This window comes from Oncorhynchus gorbuscha, linkage group LG15, assembly GCF_021184085.1.
Source record: "Oncorhynchus gorbuscha isolate QuinsamMale2020 ecotype Even-year linkage group LG15, OgorEven_v1.0, whole genome shotgun sequence".
In the NCBI taxonomy this organism is placed as follows: Eukaryota; Metazoa; Chordata; class Actinopteri; order Salmoniformes; family Salmonidae; genus Oncorhynchus; species Oncorhynchus gorbuscha.
Window position 1 is genome coordinate 84,851,361 of NC_060187.1, and position 25,783 is coordinate 84,877,143.

Below are 25,783 nucleotides of genomic sequence, written 5' to 3' on the forward strand. Positions count from 1 at the left end.
AGGACTCCTCCTCCTTCTTGATAAGCGGCCTATGGGAGGGCATCTGGTATAGGCAGGAGGACTTGGGCTCGTAGCTCCCCTCGACAAACACGTTGAAGCTGGGCAGAGAGGTGGTGGCGGCCGCCAAGATCTCACCTCCGCCCAAGTCCAACTTGGTATAGTCCGGGGTCATGAGGTCAGAGCTGTAGCTGTCGCCCTGGTAACCAAAGGACTGGGCGGAGTAGGACGAGCCTGGAGGGGCGGGCCCATACTGTGCCTGCACACAAGGCATGTCTACAGAGAAAGATGGGAGGAGAGAGAGAGAGAGAGAGAGAGAGAGAGAGAGAGAGAGAGAGAGAGAGAGAGAGAGAGAGAGAGAGAGAGAGAGAGAGAGAGAGAGAGAGAATCAAGTTGATATGTTATATACAGAATTGTAACATCAACATTGTAGTGATAGTGAGAGTGTAGCGTGTGTGTGAGAATGTTGGGGTGGTGATGGACACAGTTTGGTGCTGAAACCAACAAAACAGCAGGATCTCCTCCCTATTTATGACGTTGATTATTTATGCAGTTAACAGATGTACATAATGCAATAGTATGAAACATGTGAGGAAGCTGTTAGTGTGTTATTAGTGTAATTCCCTTAATATAACACTCATTAGCCAATTAGTCAAGCAAATAAAAACATGTTAGCCAATCGGTGAAGCAGATAAAAACACATTAGCCAATCGGTGAAGCTAAGCTCAGCGGTTCTTGCTCACACGGCAGGAAACGGAAGAAAACGTTTTGGAATGTACCTTAATTAACTTGTCTGATAACAACTGTCTTTCTTAAATAATTTCAAAACTTTTTCTTCCATTTTCTCGAACTGAATGAGCCCCAGATTGAATCCCCATCCACTTTGCATTCAACACACCTGGTCATAATCACCCACAGCTATACATACAACCACACACACAACGCAACCCTCACTCCAGCACAGCTAAACTGTAGGAGCAGTTTGTTAGTGTGTACTGTGTGTGTGTGTGTGTGTGTGTGTGTGTGTGTGTGTGTGTGTGTGTGTGTGTGTGTGTGTGTGTGTGTGTGTGTGTGTGTGTGTGTGTGTGTGTGTGTGTGTGTGTGTGTGTGTGTGTGTGTGTGTGTGCGTGTGTGTCTTGCCCTAGTTTATCTGTCGTTTGGGGACTAAATGAGGCCTGTATCATTAAATGTTAATGGACCCCCCATGGTGCTGGACCCTTACTAACTCTGGCCTCTAAAACAACCAGCCACACACATGTTCTGTCACATACTGCCATTACAAGCTCAAAGATAGGATGGGGAACTGTGAGTGTGCGAGCGTGTGTGTACACAATGAATCAAGGGAGAGGTTAATTATCATAACGACCTCTGTCTTAGACTGGGGATCACACACACAGCCCACAATGTAACCACAAATGAATAATATGAATAATAATAATAACAACAATAATTGTTTAGATTTGTATAATAATTATAATAACAATAATATATACAGTTGAAGTCAGAAGTTTACATACACCTTAGCCAAATACATTTAAACTCCGTTTTTCACAATTCCTGACATTTAATCCTAGTAAAAATATCCTGTCTTAGGTCAGTTAGAATCACCACTTTATTTTAAGAATGTGAAATGTCAGAATAATAGTAGAGAGAATGATTTATTTCTGCTTTTATTTCTTTCATCACATTCCCAGTGGGTCAGAAGTTTACATACACTCAATTAGTATTTGGTAGCATTGCCTTTAAATTGTTTAACTTGGGTCAAATGTTTCAGGTAGCCTTCCACAAGCTTCCCACAATAAGTTGGGTGAATTTTGGCCCATTCCTCCTGACGGAGCTGGTGTAACTGAGTCAGGTTTGAAAGCCTCCTTGCTCACGCTTTTTCAGTTCTGCCCACACATTTTCTATGGGATTGAGGTCAGGGCTTTGTGATAGCAACTCCAATACCTTGACTTTGTGGTCCTTAAGCCAATTTGCCACAACTTTGGAAGTATGCTTGGGGTCATTGTCCATTTGGAAGACCCATTTGCGACCAAGCTTTAACTTCCTGACTGATGTTTTGAGATGTTGCTTCAATATATCCACATAATTGTCCTCCCTCATGATGCCATCTATTTTGTGAAGTGCACCAGTCTCTCCTGCAGCAAAGCACCCACACAACCTGATGCTGCCTCCTGTGCTTCACGGTTGGGATGGTGTTCTTCGGCTTGCAAGCCTCACCCTTTTCCCTCCAAACATAACGATGGTCATTATGGCCAAACAGTTCTATTTCTGTTTCATCAGACCAGAGGACATTTCTCCAAAAAGTACGATCTTTATCCCCATGTGCAGTTGCAAACTGTAGTCTGGCATTTTTGGCGCAGTGGCGTCTTGCTTGCTGAGTGGCCTTTCAGGTTATGTCGATATCGGACTAGTTTTACTGTGAATATAGATACTTTTGCACATGTTTCCTCCAGCATCTTCACAGGGTCCTTTGCTGTTGTTCTGGGATTGATTTGCACTTTTCCCACCAAAGTACGTTCATCTCTAGGAGACAGAACGCGTCTCCTTCCTGAGCGGTATGACGGCTGCGTGGTCCCATGGTGTTTATACTTGCGTACTATTGTTTGTACAGATGAACGTGGTACCTTCAGGCGTTTGGTAATTGCTCCCAAGGATGAACCAGACTTGTGAAGGTCTACAATTCTTTTTACGAGGTCTTGGCTGATTTCTTTTGATTTTCCCATGATGTCAAGCAGAGTCACCGAGTTTGGAGGTAGGCCTTGAAATACATCCACAGGTACACCTCCAATTGACACAAATTGTGTCAATTAGCCTATCAGAAGCTTCTAAAGCCATGACATAATTTTCTGGAATTTCCCAAGCTGTTTAAAGGCACAGTCAACTTAGTGTATGTAAACTTCTGACCCACTGGAATTGTGATACAGTGAATTACAAGTGAAATAATGTTGGAGAAATAACTTGTGTCATGCACAAAGTAGATGTCCTAACTGACTTGCCAAAACTGTAGTTTGCTAACAAGAAATGTGTGGAGTGATTGAAAAACGTGTTTTAATGACTTCAACCTAAGTGTATGTAAACTTCAGACTTCAACTGTAGTTATCTATTGTTGATCAATATTAAAACCTGCTTTTGATGGAGAGAAAAACATCTCAAGACAGTTTTCACCTCTGTAGAGAGGCAGAGGTGAGCCTGGGCTCTAATGTATTAGCCTACCTGTGTGTGTGTGTGTGTGTGTGTGTGTGTGTGTGTGTGTGTGTGTGTGTGTGTGTGTGTGTGTGTGTGTGTGTGTGTGTGTGTGTGTGTGTGTGTGTGTGTGTGTGTGTGTGTGTGTGTGTGTGTGTGTGTGTGTGTGTGTGTGTGTGTGTGTGTGTGTGCGCGCCTGCGTGTTTCGTAAGTGCCCAGGGTTTGTGGTGTTTGCTCTTCGCTCTCGAGAAGGGAACTGTCAACAGCGCGCGGTTCCCATTGACGCTCTGCGAGCGCTGTGTCGTAATCGTCTTGTTCCCACGCGTCATATTTATTTAGTTAAATATGGGACTTATGAAGCCTACTACCATCATTTTTCCTGCACGCCTCCTTTCCTCTGCGGACTCTAACAACTGTGTACATTTGCCCTACGCACATGGCGCAGGCACAAACGTAACTAAATTACATATTTATTAAGTCCATTTTGACCAGTGAACACAATATAACTGATCATTTTGGCTACGTGACCTTACATGTGGGCTCGAAGCCCTGGCATGACTCACACCTTCCAGCGGGAGACACCTATATTAGATACAGAGATACAGATGTCACCATTGGTGAGCCGCAGGGCTAAAGTGTAACCACGGGGACGCGCGAGAGACACGAGGTCAGGGGGAGGTTTGGAGGTCTGACTCAAACCTTCTCAGAGTGCGCGAGTTCCATCCGTCTGGAAAGGAGTGGGCGAGCACGGCTGCACTCGAGCAACCGCCAGAGTTTTCTTTTATTTCTATGACGGCCTCGCGAGTGACCCAGGCAGTTGCACTACCCACGCGGAAACAGGCCTACAGGTGTACAGAGATGAAGGAGATGTGTAACTGTCTGTGTCTTCAAGGGGAGAAAAGGAAGAGAGAGAGATGTTTCCTGGGTCTGTCCAACAGTGGGGGAGGGGGGGGGGGCTGATGTGTAACTGTCTGTGTCTTCAAGGGGAGAAAAGGAAGAGAGAGAGATGTTTCCTGGGTCTGTCCAACAGTGGGGGAGGGGGGGCTGATGTGTAACTGTCTGTGTCTTCAAGGGGAGAAAAGGAAGAGAGAGAGATGTTTCCTGGGTCTGTCCAACAGTGGGGGAGGGGGGGGGGCTGATGTGTAACTGCCTGTGTCTTCAAGGGGAGAAAAGGAAGAGAGAGAGATGTTTCCTGGGTCTGTCCAACAGTGGGGGAGGGGGCTGATGTGTAACTGTCTGTGTCTTCAAGGGGAGAAAAGGAAGAGAGAGAGATGTTTCCTGGGTCTGTCCAACAGTGGGGGGGGGGGGGCTGATGTGTAACTGTCTGTGTCTTCAAGGGGAGAAAAGGAAGAGAGAGAGATGTTTCCTGGGTCTGTCCAACAGTGGGGGAGGGGGGCTGATGTGTTAATTCCAATTGAAACGCTTCCTTATAAGACTATTCCACCTACCTTGCCTGAAGTCAAACGCACACATGCACGTATGGACACACACCCATTCACACACATAGTGACGATATAAACACAACCTAACTGATGTGTGTACCTTCTCCTCACCGTGCCCTTATGCACATACATCTACTTCTGAGTAAACACACACACACATATTCAGACGATGCAGTGTCATGTTAAAACCAAGCCAGAAGCACTCTAATGACACCAGATTATATCCCAAAAACCGAAAACACCCTTTTCATTCAAACACCACGACCTCCACCTGACAGCAAGTGTGTGCGTGTGTGAGTGTGTATGTGTCAGTGGAGAATGTGTGTATGCTTGTGTGTACAACATGCATGAGTATTTGAGTGCATGCATGTGTGAGTGTGTGCTTAAGCTACATGTGTGTTAAACAGTGAGGGTTCAGGACAGACAAGCCAGGCAGATAAATGCTACCAGCTCTCAGAGTCTCACGACTGAATTAGACGTTGATCCACATACTGGAACGTCAAATGTCAAAGTTGTTCCAAACTTCAAATTTCGTGTGTTTAAGGTTAAGATTAGACAATAACTACGAAATGTTCAATTTAGGGTAAAGTTCAGACATGAACTTCGAATGGTTAAGGTTTGGGATAGGCTTAAAACAAACATATCACAAACAACTTCCAGGTCATCTCCCCACTTGCACAGACATGGATGGAAGTTGAATACTGAATTGTATAACTGGTGACCAGGCTGGATAAGCGTGTGTGTGTGTGCACGTGTACGTGTACGTGTGTGGTATGATGATCAGAGAGAAGCAGTCTCTAACCTCGAGGTGTGCATTTCAACTGGACACAATGCATCCGTTCCAAAAACTGAGCGTGCTTGTTCATTGTCAGAATGCCATAGATCTAACAAACAAGACATGAAGTGCATAAGTAAAAACATAATACATTCTATCGATCAAGGAAACATTCAGAAGTTATATATATTTTTTAAAGTTGATTTTAATGGACACTCATATGGGCAGACTTGATCATTCTACCTACATATTACAGTCAAAACACAAGCAGATTGAAACAGATTGACAGCAGACAGCGATTTGAGACATTCGATCTAAATCTTATTTTGTGTGTTTTTGGACGGGTATTGCCCGCACATACGTAAACCGCTTCTTCACATTCATGAAATGTACCAGTATGTAAACTTGATCTAAATACAGGCATGATGCAGAAACCCAGAACGGGTTTTTGTCCTAGAGGCTGTGGTCGCCTCTAACCGCAGGCTCGAGGGCCCCATGTGTCCCTATACCGGCGGGACAGACTACCTTTATCACCTTAATCTATCAGGAGAAAATACATGTGCTTTTAAATTAGGCTACTTTATTTTGGCCTCGAAGGTTTAAGACGTTTAACCTCATTAAGTTCATTAAGCAGATCGATATCTACAGATTTGACTAATTCGATTTTTTGGTCCTGCTTTTAAAGTCGGTGTGTCTAGTTTCAGAAGACTATTTCCGTCCCCATATCTATAGATGGAAATGTCAACTCGCGCGCACTCACTGACACAACACGTTTAGAATTATAAATCAGAACTGACTTGGAATATATTAAATTACCATTTAGACCATTCAATATCGGTTAAATTAAAATAATAAATTATGTTGTTGGTCTAAACTATATGGTTTGTTATATAAACATTTTTTTTAAATATATAGGCCTAATATTGTACTTAATAAAATAAACGCGCTATAGACCTAGCGTGAGACACAGCTGACTGAATGAAGAAACACATGGCGGACTAATAGTTTGAAAAATACACGTGCATTTGAAACAGGTTTTAAAAGCACAAACTCAGGACAGGTGCGACGACGACCCGGGCCTGTTCCCTGTGTTTTTCAGTACCTGGTGTGAAAGCCTCGCGCTGAATGGTGTTCTGTGTGGGGGGCTGGGGATTGATGCGACTGTGGTGGAGGACCGGGAGCGGGGAGGACTCGAAGGGACTGTCCGGTAGCCGGGACTCAGAGCTCGTCTGGGCGCGCTCTTCCGAACCCGGGTCTGGAGGAAAGAAACACCGGTCACAACCAGAGACATGGGAACTCCCAAAGCACACCGACACGGATGACATAGCTTACTGCACAAATACAATACAATCACAAAGAGCGGAATAAAGTCGCACATAATATAGCCTACACAGATTACCCGGATGGAACAAAACGCACAGAAATTAAAACATGAACAGAATAAAACGAATTCTCCGTGATGAGGGGAAAACCAGCAGGCGTAGAGGTGTGATATAGAATTAAAGGTCAGACCTAGAAAGAGAGATCCACAGACATGCGACAGAAGATTGGAGGAATATACATTATTATAAGTACAATTAGAATTTAGAAAATCTGCAAACATTCCATAGTGCTCATTGGATGAATGCTTCACCAAATACAGAAGTGAACAGATATTAACTATATCCTCTCTATATAATTTAGCCTACAACTCAGAAATAGAGCAATCATTTTGAATTCCAATTTCAACTCTTATAAAAGTAAAATATTGAAGATTGATGAGAATAGACTAAAATAATATAGACTAAAATTAAAATCTAGAATCACTTCACCTGCGAGCAGTATTAAAATAATATTTCAATCTAACAATTATCTATATCGTGAAATATCATATGAATCTATTAAATTATCATATTAACACGTTTTCAAACAAACACTAATATTAAATTAAACGAGTTATTTGCAATTCATAAAACAAGTGTCTTCAAAAGAGCATGGTTATCATTTTGTTAACATTTCCGGTGGTTCTTTCCCGCGCTAATCTGAGGCTCATGCACTACAGAGCTCAGGGTTCAAATGGGTTCGTTATTAGAAAGAGAAAATAGGTTACAATATCCACCTGAGTAAGTTATGAATCTCAGAACCGAAACCTCTCCGCTCCCAGTGCGTCTTGCTGCCAGTCAGAGCACAGCTCACCGCAGACAAGAGATTTCACAGCGCCTAGCGCCCCCTCTCTGCAGCACTCACCTACAAACACGGACCCATACCCGGACTAATTCTCTCCACTAAACCGGGGTCCAAGTCCTCCATCTCCGGACTCATTCTCTGAACCGTCCCGGTCGGGAGACATGCAGTCTGTTTGGAGATCACTGAACAGTTGAACTCTGTTTGGATAGGTTCTTAACATTATCACGTTTCCAATAGGCCTGCGGGCTGAACAAATCTGAAACTATAGCCTAGGGATCTAACAGGTTTTTTGTTGTTGCTTTGTCTGACATGTTTCTATGCCTATTATTCACTCAATGTCTGGAGAATGAGTTAGGCTCAATTATAACATGAACCTCACCAGGATACAGACAGTCGCTTCTCTCAGTCTCTCACATTCTCAACCTCTACCACACCAGAATGCTTGGCTAATCAGGAGAGGAAATGTCATATTCTGTCTCAATTGTTTATACTTCATAGACTTGGAGGTCATTGTATTCAATTACATTATTTGTTGTTTGTTTTGTAATTAAGTGTGCTGTGGTAATAGATCATATTGAATCGGTGTCAGACCGAAATAAAGCAAATAGCCTGTAACGCGTTTGAGAGCAAAAAGGCTATATGCAATTTTACGCTTTTTAAAATTAGCCCCCCTTTTTAATTTTTTTTTTACAAAAAGCCCATTGAGACCCATAGTCTATTTTTTCAAGGGAGACCTGACCAAGAAGGCAGCAACAATCTATACATTACAGAAATAAAAAGCATTTACACTCCTCTGTAACAGTCTCCCATCAACATACAGAGATATGTAGACAAAAGGGCTACAAAAAAAGCTCAAATTGCACTGGTCTGTGTGTGTCCATAATGTGAACACAGGGCAGAAGGGTCTCCCCTCTCTGTTTCTCTCTCGAGCCAGGCGGTGGGTGCTGGGCCGAGCGCCCCGGTAACCTAGAGAACGGCGAAAGAGCCGTGAAACACGCGCCCCAAAGCGCCGGTATAGCCCCCCACGCCAATAAGCCAGTCAGCGCGAGGCTTCCAGCAAACACAGAGAGAAAAGAGAAGAGATAAAGGAGGACTGGAGAAATATACAAGTACAGTAAATTAGCCCTGAGGAGCGAAGCTGTCAAAAAGAGGAGACAGTGTGTGTGTGTGTGTGTGTGTGTGTGTGTGTGTGTGTGTGTGTGTGTGTGTGTGTGTGTGTGTGTGTGTGTGTGTGTGTGTGTGTGTGTGTGTGTGTGTGTGTGTGTGTGTGTGTGTGTGTGTGTGCGTGCGTGCGTGCGTGTGTGTGTGTGCGTGCGTGTTTCTGTCTACACACCCAAAACCAATTTTAACCGCTTGAGAGAAACTCATACCACACATCTCATAGTGAAAGATACAAATTCTGGCCTTCAAAGAAATGATATGGACCAGAGACTGCTGTGTGAATAGGAGATGCAAACGTTTAATTTAACTTGGTCGATATATTTGAGAATCTGACTGATTCCTAAATGTTTAAAAAAAGTAGGGTATTGGTCTGGGGGTCCAACCTGTTCTCAGAGCATGTAGTTTTATTCTGTTGTAAATCTGAGGCACTCCATTTAGTATGATATGTTATGTTGCAAATGGTATTAATTTCTCGATGTCCATCATACATTTCTTATGATATGTTATGAATTGCAAGTGTCCTACAGTGTGTTACGAATTTGCAAAACATACAATAAGTTATGATTTTGCAAAATGTATGATATGTTACGAATTCCAATTTGTTGTGGCTAAAGATAGCTAATGCTAACATTAGCTAGCTGGCTAGCGTTTGATAGGCTAGGGGTTAGGGGTTAAGGTTAAGGTTAAAATTAGGAGTTAGGCTAAAGGGTTAAAGTTATGGGATGGGTTAGCTACAGGATTAATGTTATATTTAGGGTTAGGATAATAGTTAGCTAACATGCCAAGGATTTGCAAAGTAGCTAAAAAGTATTAAGTAGTAGGAAAGTTGCTAATTAGCTCAAATGCTAAAGTTGTCCATGATGAGATCGGAACACGCAACCTTTGGGTTGCTAGACATTTACATTATACCTTTCGTTTTTTCCTGAAGTAACCAACGGTCTTATGTAACTATACCAAACATAACATATTTTGAGTGTCCTGGATTTACATCTACTATGTTATGTCTAAGTCTATGATACCAGACTGGGTGGTCAGACCAGCCTTAATCCTCACTTGGAGTCATGGACCTCCTTGCTCCAGGATGACATTTAGGTCAAGATCCACGTTCAATGGCAGTAACTTCAACTTCAGAAAGAGGCAAGGCTATAGATCAAACATTGACATTGTTAATGTCAATATGTGTTTCCCCTAATCATGTGAGCAATGACAGGCCTGTCTTATTCAGAAAAGCCACATGCTACACACAGACAGACATTTAGAGAGACAGTCAGAAATACAAACAGACAGACAAACGACAGACAGACAGACAGTGTGACAGAGGACATTTATGGTTGGTCACCGGCTGTACTAGTGTTTATAAAACAATATGTTTTATTTTGTAGGCATATAATCAAACTGTTTGTTCTAAACTATGAGAACCCTACCTGTTGGGATAAATAATGTCAACATAAATCATTTGAAATTAAACTAAAGCTGCCTGCACGTTCTTCTGCAACTTGCAGTCAGATTTATTTCAATAATATAAAATCGTCTCGTGAAAACTCTCATATGTAAGATGTCTGTACTATCGGCCCAGGGCTAATATTCACCCAGCACACAGACCAACAAGCTCTCAGGGTTTTACCAATTCAACTATTCCCGTATAGCCGGGAATGAAAGGCAAGGTATTAGTCTGACACGCTCACTCACACACGTACAGCAAACTATGTGTTTTGTTTTATAACTGTTGCAAAGGCATCAAACATGATGTCCACATAAAGCTGAATTAATACACAATCATGTCCTTTATAACAGTGGAGATAATAAGAGCCTTGATGTCAGCCCTCCTCTACTCTCAGCCTGTCTGACTGTCTGTGTTCTTCACTCAGCTCCATTAGTGCCTAATACTGCCTATGTCTCCCACTTCATTGTCTGACTGAGAGGCATCCATTTCCATGACAACCACAAAGAATATGATACCTTCCTTCAGCAAATGAAATTCAAATTCGGTTCCATCTGCCCTCGGTGACACCAAACACACGCACTCCCGAGCTCACGAGTTTGCCAAATCAACAGGTCATCATGCACGAGAGAGTTAAAGACAGCGCTCGTGTTTGAACAATATAACAATCCGGTGTGCAGGGCAACCTACAACTAATTATGTTTCTCTATGAGACCAATAGTCTAGTAGCCTAATGTAATAATTAATTAAGTGGTCTTTAGAATATGAGAGAAAGTCATTAATTCCCAGAAGTAAAGACAATAACTTACTTGTTTGCTGTAGCGGTTCCGTCTTTACATGTGTTATTAACCCAACATAAAGTCTCCTGTATAGATCCAGAATAATTACAAAAATTACCAAAGCTGCTGAAAAGTAACACGTATATTTGCAGAACTCGTTGAGGATGAAGCGACAGAATAAAAACAGCTATTCTTTCTTTTTGTTTTTCCTTTAATGATTCTAAAGGAAAGTAGGCTCGAATATAGTCCGGTGTGTGTTTTAAAAGTGTGTTTCAGAGTGATCCTGTGTATTGTGCCAGTGATGATGCGCGCAGATGTAAAACTGTAGTGCGGGATTGTTTATGTGCGCGGTCTGAGGGAGAAAGTCTAATACAGCATTTATGTGAGTCTGCCTCCTCATAGAGCGCCTGGTATGCGCTACGTCAATGTGACGCCATGGGAGAGGTGACGTCACTCACTGTAGAGCTCCCTCGGCCCGGCCTCGCGGTACAGTACTAGACACATAAGCCCAGCACGCTGTGTGCCAGAAAAAGAGCGAGAGGGAGAGAGAGATGGATGGTTGAGTGAGAGTGAGTTGATCTTATGATTTCACGACTGAATAGTTTCAGAAATGCCCAGGCGAGGGCGAGCAAGTGTCTACTGTACATGTAGTTTTTTCCATTACATTCTGATAGTTGCACATTCATTTCCGGGATCTGAAGCCGTTTTTTATTAAGCATTTTCCACCATAATAATTTATATATCATCTATTAATTTGTAATTTTTGTATTTAATTTTTTTAACCTTATTTTACCAGGTAAGATGACTGAGAACACATTCTCATTTACAACAAGGACCTGGGTAATAGTTACAGGGGAAGGAGGGAGGATGAATGAGCCAACTGTTCATAACAGTCTGTAAATAGGCTACTCCATTATGTAAGCCTATCAAACTATTTCAGCTCTTTAAACCAGACCACCCTGTCACACAACATCATCAGCCACATATGTCAAGTGGGTACCATTTTTAAGAATAATATTTTTTTGCTCTTATGAAGTGCAAATAACTGAGCATTAAACAAATGAAATCAGTAACCTAATGACCATCAGCATGCAAATGGAATTATGTTGTTTGATGTGACACATACTCAAGAGCTCATACAGAGCCCACTGATGATGAGAAGTTTGATGCGTACAGCAAACATAGGATACGCCTGTTTGCATTTCACTTCACACACAATGGAAACCTTGTTTTACCTATCCAATCCAGTCAGTGTTGACCTAATAGGAAAGACGGAGTGCTCCTGCAGGAACCACATCACTGGAGGGGGGGACCAAGGATTACAAAAGCACAACAAAGCTTCCCGGTTAACAGAGTTTCTCAGACAATCCCCCAGGCCTGTTGATATATAGAAATATAGAGATAAATATAGATAACTTGAACATGAACCCAAATACATCACTGGCCTAAAGGCTAAAGGAAGGTCTCTGTATTGACTGATTGCCCTCTCCCCTCCACATTCCACTTCTTCACCCCTCCAACTCTTCTCTCCACGTTCCACCTGTCCTCCTCTCCTCCACATTACACCTCTTCACCTTGCTTCCTCACCTTTCCTCAACATGTCTTTTCCACCTGACCCCTCTACCTTTCCTCCTCACCACCTCTCCTCCTCACCCCTCCAGCTCTCCTCCACACCTCTCCAACACTCCTTCACAACACTCCCTCCAACTCTCCTCCTTACCCTCCATCTTACCTCCTCACCCCTCCACCTTACCCCCTCACACCTCCACCTCTCCTCCTCACCCCTCCATCTCTCCTCCACATCTCTCCAGCACTCCTTCACAACACTCCCTCCACCTCTCCTCCTTACCCTCCACCTTACCCCCTCACCCCTTCACCTCTCCACCTTACCCCCTCACCCCTCCACCTTATCCCCCACCCCTCCACCTCTCCTCCTCACCCCTCCAGCTCTCCTCCACATCTCAACAACACTCCTTCACAACACTCCCTCCACCTCTCCTCCTTACCCTCCACCTTACCCCTCACCCCTTCACCTCTCCACCTTACCCCCTCACCCCTCCACCTTACCCCCCACCCCTCCACCTTACCCCCTCACCCCTCCACCTTACCCCCACCCCTCCACCTTTCCTCCTCACCCCTCCAGCTCTCCTCCACATCTCAACAACACTCCTTCACAACACTCCCTCCACCTCTCCTCCTTACCCTCTACCTTACCCCCTCACCCCTTCACCTCTCCACCTTACCCCCTCACCCCTCCACCTTACCCCCCACCCCTCCACCTCTCCCCCTCACCCCTCCACCTTACCCCCTCACCCCTCCACCTTACCCCCTCACCCCTCCACCTTACCCCCTCACCCCTTCACCTCTCCACCTTACCCCCTCACCCCTCCACCTTACCCCCTCACCCCTCCACCTTACCCCCTCACCCCTCTACCTTACCCCCTCACCCCTCCACCTTACCCCCTCACCCCTTCACCTCTCCACCTTACCCCCTCACCCCTCCACCTTACCCCCTCACCCCTCCACCTTACCCCCTCACCCCTCCCCCTCACCCCTCCACCTTTACCCCCCACCCCTCCACCTCTCCCCCACACTTCTCCATCTCCATTCTCCAATTGCCTTTTCAATGCCTCTCCACTCGCATTCTCTGTTCTGATATCTGTTTCATTAACCTCAAGTCTGTCAGGCTTTTAACAACCTGTGAAACAACAACCTGTTAAAAACATGTCCAAGTTTACTTCAATACATGTTACACTGTGCTTACAGGAATAATTACACTGTAATAAGGGCACAGTAATGTAATGTGTTACCTAATTTTTTAATTGGCACTGATCATTTAATAAGACAATAGCCTAGCCTACTCTACAAATACTGTATAATGATTTTGTGTGAGCCTTCCCATGAAAGAGCCAGGTCTGTGTGTGTGCGTAGTGGTTATTCTAGACTAGTCTCGGCGCAGCCATCAAACTCAACAATAAATGAGGCAACTGAGAACAGTAAATCAACGACAGCCAATCACTAGACGCGTATTTCTTGGCCACGTTCTGATCCTGGCCAATGATCAGCCAACGGAGGCGGGGTCAGGGCTTGACGCACTGAAGCGCGTGATTGACGCAAGCGCTGTAGCTAAATTTAGATGCTGGCGCTGCGGCTGTGTGAGATAGTAGAGGGCCCAATTCATTGTGCCGGGGCGAGACCGACTTTTTTTAGAGATGTGATTGTGATCCAGCCAAGCCAAATATAGTCGTGGACAGGTATTTTTAGCGGAAAGCGTGTCCCAGCTTCTACTTGGCAGAGGGCAGCCTGTCGATATCCCTGATCTGGCTACTACGGTACATGAGTACCTGGAAGCGATTGAGATATGTTGGCTAATTAAATTAGCAGTGTAGGAAACTAATGTTGGCGAGTTAATTAAGCCGGGGATAGTTTTACAGTCAGGTGACCGTCGGGATGAAAGAGAAAGTAGATGGTTTATCAGAGTCGTGCTGTGCGCAACTGGAGCGCATTAGCCAGTTCTCTCCAGTCCAGTTTACGGGTTTATATCCAAGCGGGAGGAGAGTTTTGAGAGACGGGGAATATCTCACTAGACCCGAGGCTAACCCCTTTCCGGCAGGTTTGTGAAAGTGAAGGCTTGTGCGTTTCTGTAGCCTACAGCGCTAGTTAGCTTTCAGCGAACATAAACTAGGCAACATCCGTTGTATTGGGGATACAATTTATGTAAACTTAAAACGGAGTAAACTGGAATAACACGCAATTTAAGCAAGCTTCACATGTGGACTAAAAAACAACCGCACTTATTAACATGATGATGGAACAGAACTGCCCTCATTTGGCAAGGCAACGGAGGTGGAGATCGCGGGGGAATCCCCCGCTCTCGGCTTGTAATCACTCTTAACACAAGTACCCGAGCGCGCGCTGGACCCAGTGAACCTGTGTGATCCGACGCGCGTGCGCGGGGATAGCCTGTTCGATGCAGGGCCAATTGTGCGCTGCCCTATGGGACTCTATGTGATACAGCCTGGATTCGAACCAGGGTGTCTGGAATGACGCCCCAAGCACTGAGATGCAGTGCCTTAGACCGCTGCCCACTTGGGAGCCCCATATAAAAAGGATGTAATGGTTGACTGTCTGTGAATGTATCTAATAATAACACATACTGTACCTACTGACCCACACACTGACTTGCTCCTCCAAAGCAACGTTTCCAATAAAGCATGCAGCATCAGATCCCTTGCTCTGAGACCATCTGCATGTTGCAGAATGAAGACAGAACATTGAGCTAAATAATTCCTGTTGCTGCATCCATAGGGCCACTCAATGAGGTAGGCTATGCAATGCACTGACCTGGGCGTTTTAGACCTGCCATAGGTCTACACTTGTATGCCACAATTATAGTCTCAACACAGTCTCTAAACATGTGAAGGCAGTGTTTATTTTAGCCAAAACGTAGACCACATATTCATTATTTAGACAAGGTCTAATCACAGCTATATAATATTATTGGAGTTAGGCCTGGATTTATTAGTTTCATATGCACTGCTCTGTAATGTTAATTATGACAGATTAATAGGAACCTGTCAATTATGGATATAGGCCTATGTGGGAAACAGGTAGGTCTGTCTACACAGTAATTTCAGCGTGAGTCTCCAGCCTTGCCATGGTAGTCTATGTTCTGGTAGTCTCCAGCCTTACTTTGGTAGTCTATAGTCTGGTAGTCTCCAGCCTTGCCTTGGTAGTCTCCTTTTGCCGCCTCTCCTTCCAGTTCTCTGCTGCCAATGACTGGAACAAACTACAAAAACCTCTGAAACTGGAAACACTTATCTCCCTCACTAGCTTTAAGCACCAGCTGTCAGAGCAGCTCACAAATTACTGCACCTGTACATAGCCCATCTATAATTTAGCCCAAACAACTACCTCTTCCCCTAATGTATTTATTCATTTAGCTCCTTTGCACCCCATTATTTCTATTTGTACTGCACATTCTTCCACTGCAAATCTACCATTCCTGTGTTTTACTTGCTATATTGTATTTACTTTGCCACCATGGCCTTATCTCACCTAATTTGCTCACATTGTATATAGACTTATTTTTGTACTGTATTATTGACTGTATGTTTGTTTTACTCCATGTGTACCTCTGAAATCAGTAACCTAATGAACATTTACACATTTACACATTTAAGTAATTTAGCAGACGCTCTTATCCAGAGCGACTTACAAATTGGTGCGTTCACCTTATGACATCCAGTGGAGCAGCCACTTTACAATAGTGCATCTAAATCTTTTAAGGGGGGGGGTGAGAAGGATTACTTTATCCTATCCTAGGTATTCCTTAAAGAGGTGGGGTTTCAGGTGTCTCCGGAAGGTGGTGATTGACTCCGCTGTCCTGGCGTCGTGAGGGAGTTTGTTCCACCATTGGGGGGCCAGAGCAGCGAACAGTTTTGACTGGGCAGAGCGGGAACTGTACTTCCTCAGTGGTAGGGAGGCGAGCAGGCCAGAGGTGGATGAACGCAGTGCCCTTGTTTGGGTGTAGGGCCTGATCAGAGCCTGGAGGTACTGAGGTGCCGTTCCCCTCACAGCTCCGTAGGCAAGCACCATGGTCTTGTAGCGGATGCGAGCTTCAACTGGAAGCCAGTGGAGAGAGCGGAGGAGCGGGGTGACGTGAGAGAACTTGGGAAGGTTGAACACCAGACGGGCTGCGGCGTTCTGGATGAGTTGTAGGGGTTTAATGGCACAGGCAGGGAGCCCAGCCAACAGCGAGTTGCAGTAATCCAGACGGGAGATGACAAGTGCCTGGATTAGGACCTGCGCCGCTTCCTGTGTGAGGCAGGGTTGTACTCTGCGGATGTTGTAGAGCATGAACCTACAGGAACGGGCCACCGCCTTGATGTTAGTTGAGAACGACAGGGTGTTGTCCAGGATCACGCCAAGGTTTTTAGCGCTCTGGGAGGAGGACACGATGGAGTTGTCAACCGTGATGGCGAGATCATGGAACGGGCAGTCCTTCCCCGGGAGGAAGAGCAGCTCCGTCTTGCCGAGGTTCAGCTTGAGGTGGTGATCCGTCATCCACACTGATATGTCTGCCAGACATGCAGAGATGCGATTCGCCACCTGGTCATCAGAAGGGGGAAAGGAGAAGATTAATTGTGTGTAGTCTGCATAGCAATGATAGGAGAGACCATGTGAGGTTATGACAGAGCCAAGTGACATCAGCATGCAAATGGAATTATGTTGTTTGATGTGACACATACTCAAGAGCTCATACAGAGCCCACTGATGATGAGAAGTTTGATGAGTACAGCAAACATAGGATACGCCTGTTTGCATTTCACTTCACACACAATGGAAACCTTGTTTTACCTATCCAATCCAGTCAGTGTTGACCTAATAGGGAAGACGGAGTGCTCCTGCAGGAAACGCATCACTGGAGGGGGGGACCAAGGATTACAAAAGCACAACAAAGCTTCCCGGTTAACAGAGTTTCTCAGACAATCCCCCAGGCCTGTTGATATATAGAAATATAGAGATAAATATAGATAACATGAACATGAACCCAAATACATCACTGGCCTAAAGGCTAAAGGAAGGTCTCCGTATTGACTGATTGCCCTCTCCCCTCCACATTCCACTTCTTCACCCCTCCAACTCTTCTCTCCACGTTCCACCTGTCCTCCTCTCCTCCTCTCCTCCACATTACACCTCTTCACCTTGCTTCCTCACCTTTCCTCAACATGTCTTTTCCACCTGACCCCTCTACCTTTCCTCCTCACCACCTCTCCTCCTGACCCCTCCAGCTCTCCTCCACACCTCTCCAACACTCCTTCACAACACTCCCTCCAACTCTCCTCCTTACCCTCCACCTTACCCCCTCACCCCTCCACCTTACCCCCTCACCCCCCCACCTCTCCTCCTCACCCCTCCAGCTCTCCTAATTTGCTCACATTGTATATAGACTTATTTTTGTACTGTATTATTGACTGTATGTTTGTTTTACTCCATGTGTACCACTGTGTTGTTGTATGTGTCGAACTGCTTTGCTTTATCTTGACCAGGTCGCAATTGTAAATGAGAACTTGTTCTCAACTTGCCTACCTGGTTAAATAACGGTGAAATAAAGAAATAAAAGTCTATGGTCTGGCAGTCTCCAGCCTTGCCTTGGTAGTCTATGGTCTGGCAGTCTCCAGCGTTGCCTTGGTAGTCTGTAGTCTCCAGCCTTGCCTTGGTAGTCTATGGTCTGGCAGTCTCCAGCGTTGCCTTGGTAGTCTATGGTCTGTAGTCTCTTACTTTGGGGAACTAAGGGCTGTGCTGGGTTGACACTATTGAATAAGAGGAATGGATGAACAGAGACAGAGAGGAACAGAGGAAGGCTTTTAACTGTGTGTCACTAAATCTCTTCCTACGTCAGAGGGGGGGTCACTGGTGTAATGGCAGGCTACTGAATGGGAGCATTCTTCCCCTTTGCCCAGTCGTCACACACGCACACACACACACAGTTTGAACACACACATGCATGCACACATTCTTGCAATTATGCACATGCACGCACACACACAGTCACATGCACACACACCCTCTCCCAGTTACACCGGGAGATTCCCTGTGATAGTCCCCTCATGGAGCAACACATACTCTATAGCTCCACCCATACTCTCCCTGAAGTGGCGTAGCGTCAAAGGTACTGTGTTTCACTGCTAGAGCTGTCACTACAGACCCTGGTTTGATTCCAGGCTGTATCACAACCGGCCGTGATTGGGAGTACCATAGGGTGGTGTGCAGTTGTCCAGGTTTGGCTGGGGTAGGCCGTCATTGTAAATAAGAATTTGTTCTTAACTGACTTGCCTAGTTAAATACCTTTAAAAAATAAAAGGCTGTCTATATCCACTATAAGCAGCGATTCCTCTAGACAGAGTGCACTGTTTGGTAGTTATTCAGTAGTGTGGAATAGCAGGTCAGGACACCAGAAACACTGGGTCTTCTGAAGTATGTGTGGGCCTACTGATCTTTCATATTACTACATGGTTCAACTCTGACATCATCATCCAGGTGATCTGACTCTAGACTGTAGTTTTCCTTTGCTATGCATGAGTGGGTAGATATGAGTGTGACAGTTTGTGTGTGTGTGTATGAGAGATTTACTGCCTCTGTAACTCTGTAATTAGCGTTTATACTGTGCGCAGCACCTTTACTGTAATCTGACTCACCTGCGGTGGTGGTGGTGTTGAACGGAGGCAGATCTGGCACTGTACCGGCATGGGTGGCATCAACATTCTACAGCCATGCTGCAACTGTCATGTTTGTCATTTATTATCATGTCTTGTCCCTGTGCTCCCCATTCTGTTCGTTTCCCTCTGCTGGTCTTATTGGGTTCTTTCCCTCTTTCTATCCCTCTCTCTCCCCCTCCCCCTCTCACTCTCTCGCTCTCTCTTCTCTCTATCGTTCCGTTCCTGCTCCCAGCTGTTCCTATTCCCCTAATCATCATTTAGTCTTCCCACACCTGTTCCCGATCCTTTCCCCTGATTAGAGTCCCTATTTATTCCTTTGTGTTCCGTTCCTGTCCCGTCGGTTCCTTGTTTAGTATTCACCATGCTGTGATTGCGTTTCGCCCTGTCCTGTCGTGTTTTTGCTGTGATTGTGTATCGCCCTGTCCTGTCGTGTTTTTTGCCTTCATCAGATGCTGCGTGTGAGCAGGTGTCTCTGTCAACTACGGCCTGCGCCTACCCGAAGCGACCTGCAGTCTGTGGCCGCTTCTCCTGTCATTCCCCTCTACAGACTAGAGGATTTCTGTTATTCCCTGTTTGGACTTGAATAAACTCTGTTTCTGTTAAGTCGCTTTTGGGTCCTCTATCACCAGCATGACAGAAGGAACCGACCAAGGAATGGACCCAGCGACTTCAGACGCTCGTTACACTGCCGTCAAGATCCAAGGAGCCATGCTCGGCAGACACGAGCAGGAATTGTCTGCTGCTCGCCATGCCGTGGAGAACCTGGCCGCTCAGGTTTCCGACCTCTCTGGACAGTTCCAGAGTCTACGTCTCGTGCCACCTGTTACTTCCTGGCCTGCCGAGCCTCCAGAACCTAGGGTTAATAACCCACCTTGCTACTCCGGGCAGCCCACTGAGTGCCGCTCCTTTCTCACGCAGTGTGAGATTGTGTTCTCTCTCCAACCCAACACATACTCTAGAGAGAGAGCTCGGGTTGCTTACGTCATTTCACTCCTTACTGGCCGGGCTCGAGAATGGGGCACAGCTATCTGGGAGGCAAGGGCTGATTGCTCTAACAAATTCCAGAACTTTAAAGAGGAGATGATTCGGGTTTTTGACCGTTCAGTTTTTGGTAGGGAGGCTTCTAGGGCCCTGGCTTCCTTATGCCAAGGTGAACGGTCCATAACGGATTATTCTATTGAGTTTCGCACTCTTGCTGCCTCTAGTGAGTGGAACGAGCCGGCGCTGCTCGCTCGTTTTCTGGAGGGACTCCACGCAGTGGTTAAGGATGAGATTCTCTCCCGGGAGGTTCCTTCAGATGTGGACTCTTTGATTGCTCTCGCCATCCGCATAGAACGACGGGTAGATCTTCGTCACCGGGCTCGTGGAAGAGAGCTCGCATCAACGGTGTTTCCCTGCTCCGCATCGCAACCATCTCCCTCCTCTGGCTTTGAGACTGAGCCCATGCAGCTGGGAGGGATTCGCATCTCGACTAAGGAGAGGGAACGGAGGATCACCAACCGCCTGTGCCTCTATTGCGGAGTTGCTGGACATTTTGTTAATTCATGTCCAGTAAGAGGCCAGAGCCCATCAGTAAGCGGAGGGCTACTGGTGAGCGCTACTACTCAGGTCTCTTCATCTAGATCTTGTACTACTATGTCGGTCCATCTACGCTGGACCGGTTCGGGTGCTACATGCAGTGCCTTGATTGACTCTGGGGCTGAGGGTTGTTTCATGGACGAAGCATGGGTTCGGAAACATAACATTCCTTTCAGACCGTTAGACAAGCCTACGCCCATGTTTGCCTTAGATGGTAGTCATCTTCCCAGTATCAAATTTGAGACACTACCTTTAACTCTCACAGTATCTGGTAACCACAGTGAGACTATTTCTTTTTGATTTTCCGTTCACCGTTTACACCTGTTGTTTTGGGTCATCCCTGGCTAGTATGTCATAATCCTTCTATTAATTGGTCTAGTAATTCTATCCTATCCTGGAACGTTTCTTGTCATGTGAAGTGTTTAATGTCTGCCATCCCTCCCGTTTCTTCTGTCCCTACTTCTCAGGAGGAACCTGGCGATTTGACAGGAGTGCCGGAGGAATATCATGATCTGCGCACGGTCTTCAGTCGGTCCCGAGCCAACTCCCTTCCTCCTCACCGGTCGTATGATTGTAGTATTGATCTCCTTCCGGGGACCACTCCTCCTCGAGGTAGACTATACTCTCTGTCGGCTCCCGAACGTAAGGCTCTCGAGGATTATTTGTCTGTGTCTCTTGACGCCGGTACCATAGTGCCTTCTTCTTCTCCGGCCGGGGCGGGGTTCTTTTTTGTTAAGAAGAAGGACGGTACTCTGCGCCCCTGCGTGGATTATCGAGGGCTGAATGACATAACGGTTAAGAATCGTTATCCGCTTCCCCTTATGTCATCAGCCTTCGAGATTCTGCAGGGAGCCAGGTGCTTTACTAAGTTGGACCTTCGTAACGCTTACCATCTCGTGCGCATCAGAGAGGGGGACGAGTGGAAAACGGCGTTTAACACTCCGTTAGGGCATTTTGAGTACCGGGTTCTGCCGTTCGGTCTCGCCAATGCGCCAGCTGTTTTTCAGGCATTAGTTAATGATTTTCTGAGAGACATGCTGTAGCTCAGTTGGTAGAGCATGGCGCTTGTAACGCCAGGGTAGTGGGTTCGATCCCCGGGACCACCCATACGTAGAATGTATGCACACATGACTGTAAGTCGCTTTGGATAAAAGCGTCTGCTAAATGGCATATATTATATATTATTATTATTATTATTATATTATCTTTGTTTTTGTCTATCTTGACGATATCCTGATTTTTTCTCCGTCACTCGAGATTCATGTTCAGCACGTTCGACGTGTTCTACAGCGCCTTTTAGAGAATTGTCTCTACGTAAAGGCTGAGAAGTGCTCTTTTCATGTCTCCTCCGTTACTTTTCTCGGTTCCGTTATTTCCGCTGAAGGCATTCAGATGGATTCCGCTAAGGTCCAAGCTGTCAGTGATTGGCCCGTTCCAAGGTCACGTGTCGAGTTGCAGCGCTTTTTAGGTTTCGCTAATTTCTATCGGCGTTTCATTCGTAATTTCGGTCAAGTTGCTGCTCCTCTCACAGCTCTTACTTCTGTCAAGACGTGTTTTAAGTGGTCCGGTTCCGCCCAGGGAGCTTTTGATCTTCTAAAAGAACGTTTTACGTCCGCTCCTATCCTCGTTACTCCTGACGTCACTAGACAATTCATTGTCGAGGTTGACGCTTCAGAGGTAGGCGTGGGAGCCATTCTATCCCAGCGCTTCCAGTCTGACGATAAGGTTCATCCTTGCGCTTATTTTTCTCATCGCCTGTCGCCATCTGAGCGCAACTATGATGTGGGTAACCGTGAACTGCTCGCCATCCGCTTAGCCCTAGGCGAATGGCGACAGTGGTTGGAGGGGGCGACCGTTCCTTTTGTCGTTTGGACAGACCATAAGAACCTTGAGTACATCCGTTCTGCCAAACGACTTAATGCCCGTCAAGCTCGTTGGGCGTTGTTTTTCGCTCGTTTCGAGTTTGTGATTTCTTACCGTCCGGGTAGCAAGAACACCAAGCCTGATGCCTTATCCCGTCTGTTTAGTTCTTCTGTGGCTTCTACTGATCCCGAGGGGATTCTTCCTTATGGGCGTGTTGTCGGGTTAACAGTCTGGGGAATTGAAAGACAGGTTAAGCAAGCACTCACGCACACTGCGTCGCCGCGCGCTTGTCCTAGTAACCTCCTTTTCGTTCCTGTTTCCACTCGTCTGGCTGTTCTTCAGTGGGCTCACTCTGCCAAGTTAGCTGGTCATCCCGGTGTTCGAGGCACTCTTGCGTCTATTCGCCAGCGCTTTTGGTGGCCGACTCAGGAGCGTGACACGCGCCGTTTCGTGGCTGCTTGTTCGGACTGCGCGCAGACTAAGTCGGGTAACTCTCCTCCTGCCGGTCGTCTCAGACCGCTCCCCATTCCTTCTCGACCATGGTCTCACATCGCCTTAGGCTTCACTACCGGTCTGCCTTTGTCTGCGGGGAAGACTGTGAGAGCCGCCAATAAACGCAGGATTAAGAGTCCAAGGTATTGTTGCGGCCAGAGAGTGTGGCTTTCCACTCGCAACCTTCCTCTTACGACAGCTTCTCGTAAGTTGACTCCGCGGTTCATTGGTCCGTTCCGTGTCTCCCAGGTCGTCAATCCTGTCGCTGTGCGACTGCTTCTTCCGCGACATCTTCGTCGCGTCCATCCTGTCTTCCATGTCTCCTGTGTTAAGCCCTTTCTTCGCACCCCGTTCGTCTTCCCTCCCCCCTCCCGTCCTTGTCGAGAGCGCACCTATTTACAAGGTACATAAGATCATGGACATGCGTTCTCGGGGACGGGGTCACCAATACTTAGTGGATTGGGAGGGTTACGGTCCTGAGGAGAGGAGTTGGGTTCCGTCTCGGGACGTGCTGGACCGTTCACTCATCGATGATTTCCTCCGTTGCCGCCAGGATTCCTCCTCGAGTGCGCCAGGAGGCGCTCGGTGAGTGGGGGGGTACTGTCATGTTTGTCATTTATTATCATGTCTTGTCCCTGTGCTCCCCATTCTGTTCGTTTCCCTCTGCTGGTCTTATTGGGTTCTTTCCCTCTTTCTATCCCTCTCTCTCCCCCTCCCCCTCTCACTCTCTCGCTCTCTCTTCTCTCTATCGTTCCGTTCCTGCTCCCAGCTGTTCCTATTCCCCTAATCATCATTTAGTCTTCCCACACCTGTTCCCGATCCTTTCCCCTGATTAGAGTCCCTATTTATTCCTTTGTGTTCCGTTCCTGTCCCGTCGGTTCCTTGTTTAGTATTCACCATGCTGTGATTGCGTTTCGCCCTGTCCTGTCGTGTTTTTGCTGTGATTGTGTATCGCCCTGTCCTGTCGTGTTTTTTGCCTTCATCAGATGCTGCGTGTGAGCAGGTGTCTCTGTCAACTACGGCCTGCGCCTACCCGAAGCGACCTGCAGTCTGTGGCCGCTTCTCCTGTCATTCCCCTCTACAGACTAGAGGATTTCTGTTATTCCCTGTTTGGACTTGAATAAACTCTGTTTCTGTTAAGTCGCTTTTGGGTCCTCTATCACCAGCATGACAGCAACTGCTGTGGCTACTGCTGCTGATGTTACCTGTGTACCGCAACGTAGCCGGGGTGTGTTGGGCGGGGTTACCTGTGTGTCAGGTGGGTGATTGGCAAGTGATCCGTGTGTTGAGGAGGGTTAGGTAGGGGGTTCATAGGTCCTGATCTGGGCCTCGTTTCCCAGAGCCTTCGTTGCATTAAGATCATCGTTAGAACCTTTTTACTATGTATCTTCAGTAGCCCAGGTGTTTCCCAGAGCCTTTGTTAGTAACGTGTGGAGCAGCCAAAGTGCATCGTTAGATCTCTGCTAAACATAGAATCAATATGTTCTGTTTGACTGTGATTGCAGATCATTGCAAAACAAAGTTGCTGAAGTCTTTTTAATTGTGAAGTATGAAATGAGTGAATGATAAAATTATGCTTCAAATGAAAACCGAGATGACTGCATTAAAATATACATGGGCCTACAGTATATAGGCTATTTAGATCGTATTGAAATTTATTTAATGTTCAATCAATTTTATTCTAATTTGCGACTAGGCTGTCTGTAATTTTTGACTCAATGTGTTTATGATGTGTGACAACTTGTGTGCAATGCTGTGCCCAATATGTTATTTAGTGCTTTATTATTGGGTAAGCATAATAAGCCGCCTCAGTAGCCTATTTCCAGCCATAGGTGGTAATATCTCTCTAGGAGCTGATCTGTCGTCAGTGTTGTGGAATAATTCTGTTATGGTAAGAGAGCAGAGCTGCTTTTCTGTCGTTCCCATCAGTATCGACACATGGTCTAACGACATGCTTAGCGAACTCTCTCTATTCACCTGACCGTGCTGCTGCTCCAGCTTCAACTGTTCTGCCTTATTATTAGTTGACCCTGCTGGTCATTTATGAACATTTGAACATCTTGGCCATGTTCTGTTATAATCTCCACCCGGCACAGCCAGAAGAGGACTGGCCACCCCACATAGCCTGGTTCCTCTCTAGGTTTCTTCCTAGGTTTTGGCCTTTCTAGGGAGTTTTTCCTAGCCACCGTGCTTCTACACCTGCATTGCTTGCTGTTTTGGGTTTTAGGCTGGGTTTCTGTACAGCACTTTGAGATATCAGCTGATGTAGGAAGGGCTATAGAAATACATTTGATTTGATTTTGATATTCGTGCTTGTTTGGGAAATCATTGTAAAGCTGAAGTTACATTTCACCTGGGTAATGAGGCCCACTGGGCACAGACGTCAGTTCAACGTGTAGGTTTGATTTCCATTTGGTTGAGTTGTCAACTAACGTGAATTCAATGTGAAATCAACAAAAAATGTCACAAAGTTACTGGATTTAGGTTAAAAAAGTTTGATGAAAATAAGATGAAAGTCCAGGAAGTTGATGGCTTTTTTCCCAAATCCAATCAGTTTTCCTTGTTGATTCAATGTCGTCACATTGAATGTTTTGGTTGAAATGTCATGGAAAAAAACGTTGATTCAACTAGTTTTTGCCCAGTGGCCTGTTCCATATTTTTTTGTGGTCCACTTAAGGGAT

At 45.9% G+C, this 25,783-nt stretch overlaps 1 protein-coding gene across 3 annotated transcripts in view; it reads right to left on the minus strand.

The window, feature by feature from the left end:
• LOC123998311 (nuclear receptor subfamily 4 group A member 3-like) overlaps positions 1-11,414 on the minus strand; it is a 40,667-nt gene extending 29,253 nt beyond the window's left edge. The window contains exons 1-4 of one of the 3 annotated variants that reach the window (XM_046303410.1): positions 10,978-11,414; positions 6,503-6,655; positions 5,428-5,509; positions 1-273 (exon numbers count right to left, since the gene is read on the minus strand). The exon at positions 1-273 is cut by the window's left edge and continues 527 nt beyond it. In XM_046303410.1, the coding sequence (XP_046159366.1) occupies positions 1-273; positions 5,428-5,491 (337 nt within the window). In that variant the 5' untranslated portion in view covers positions 5,492-5,509; positions 6,503-6,655; positions 10,978-11,414. The remainder of the gene's footprint in view (positions 274-5,427; positions 5,510-6,502; positions 6,656-10,977) is intronic. The other 2 variants (XM_046303411.1, XM_046303412.1) reach the window with 2 other exon arrangements.
• Between the last annotated feature and the right edge of the window lie 14,369 nt (positions 11,415-25,783).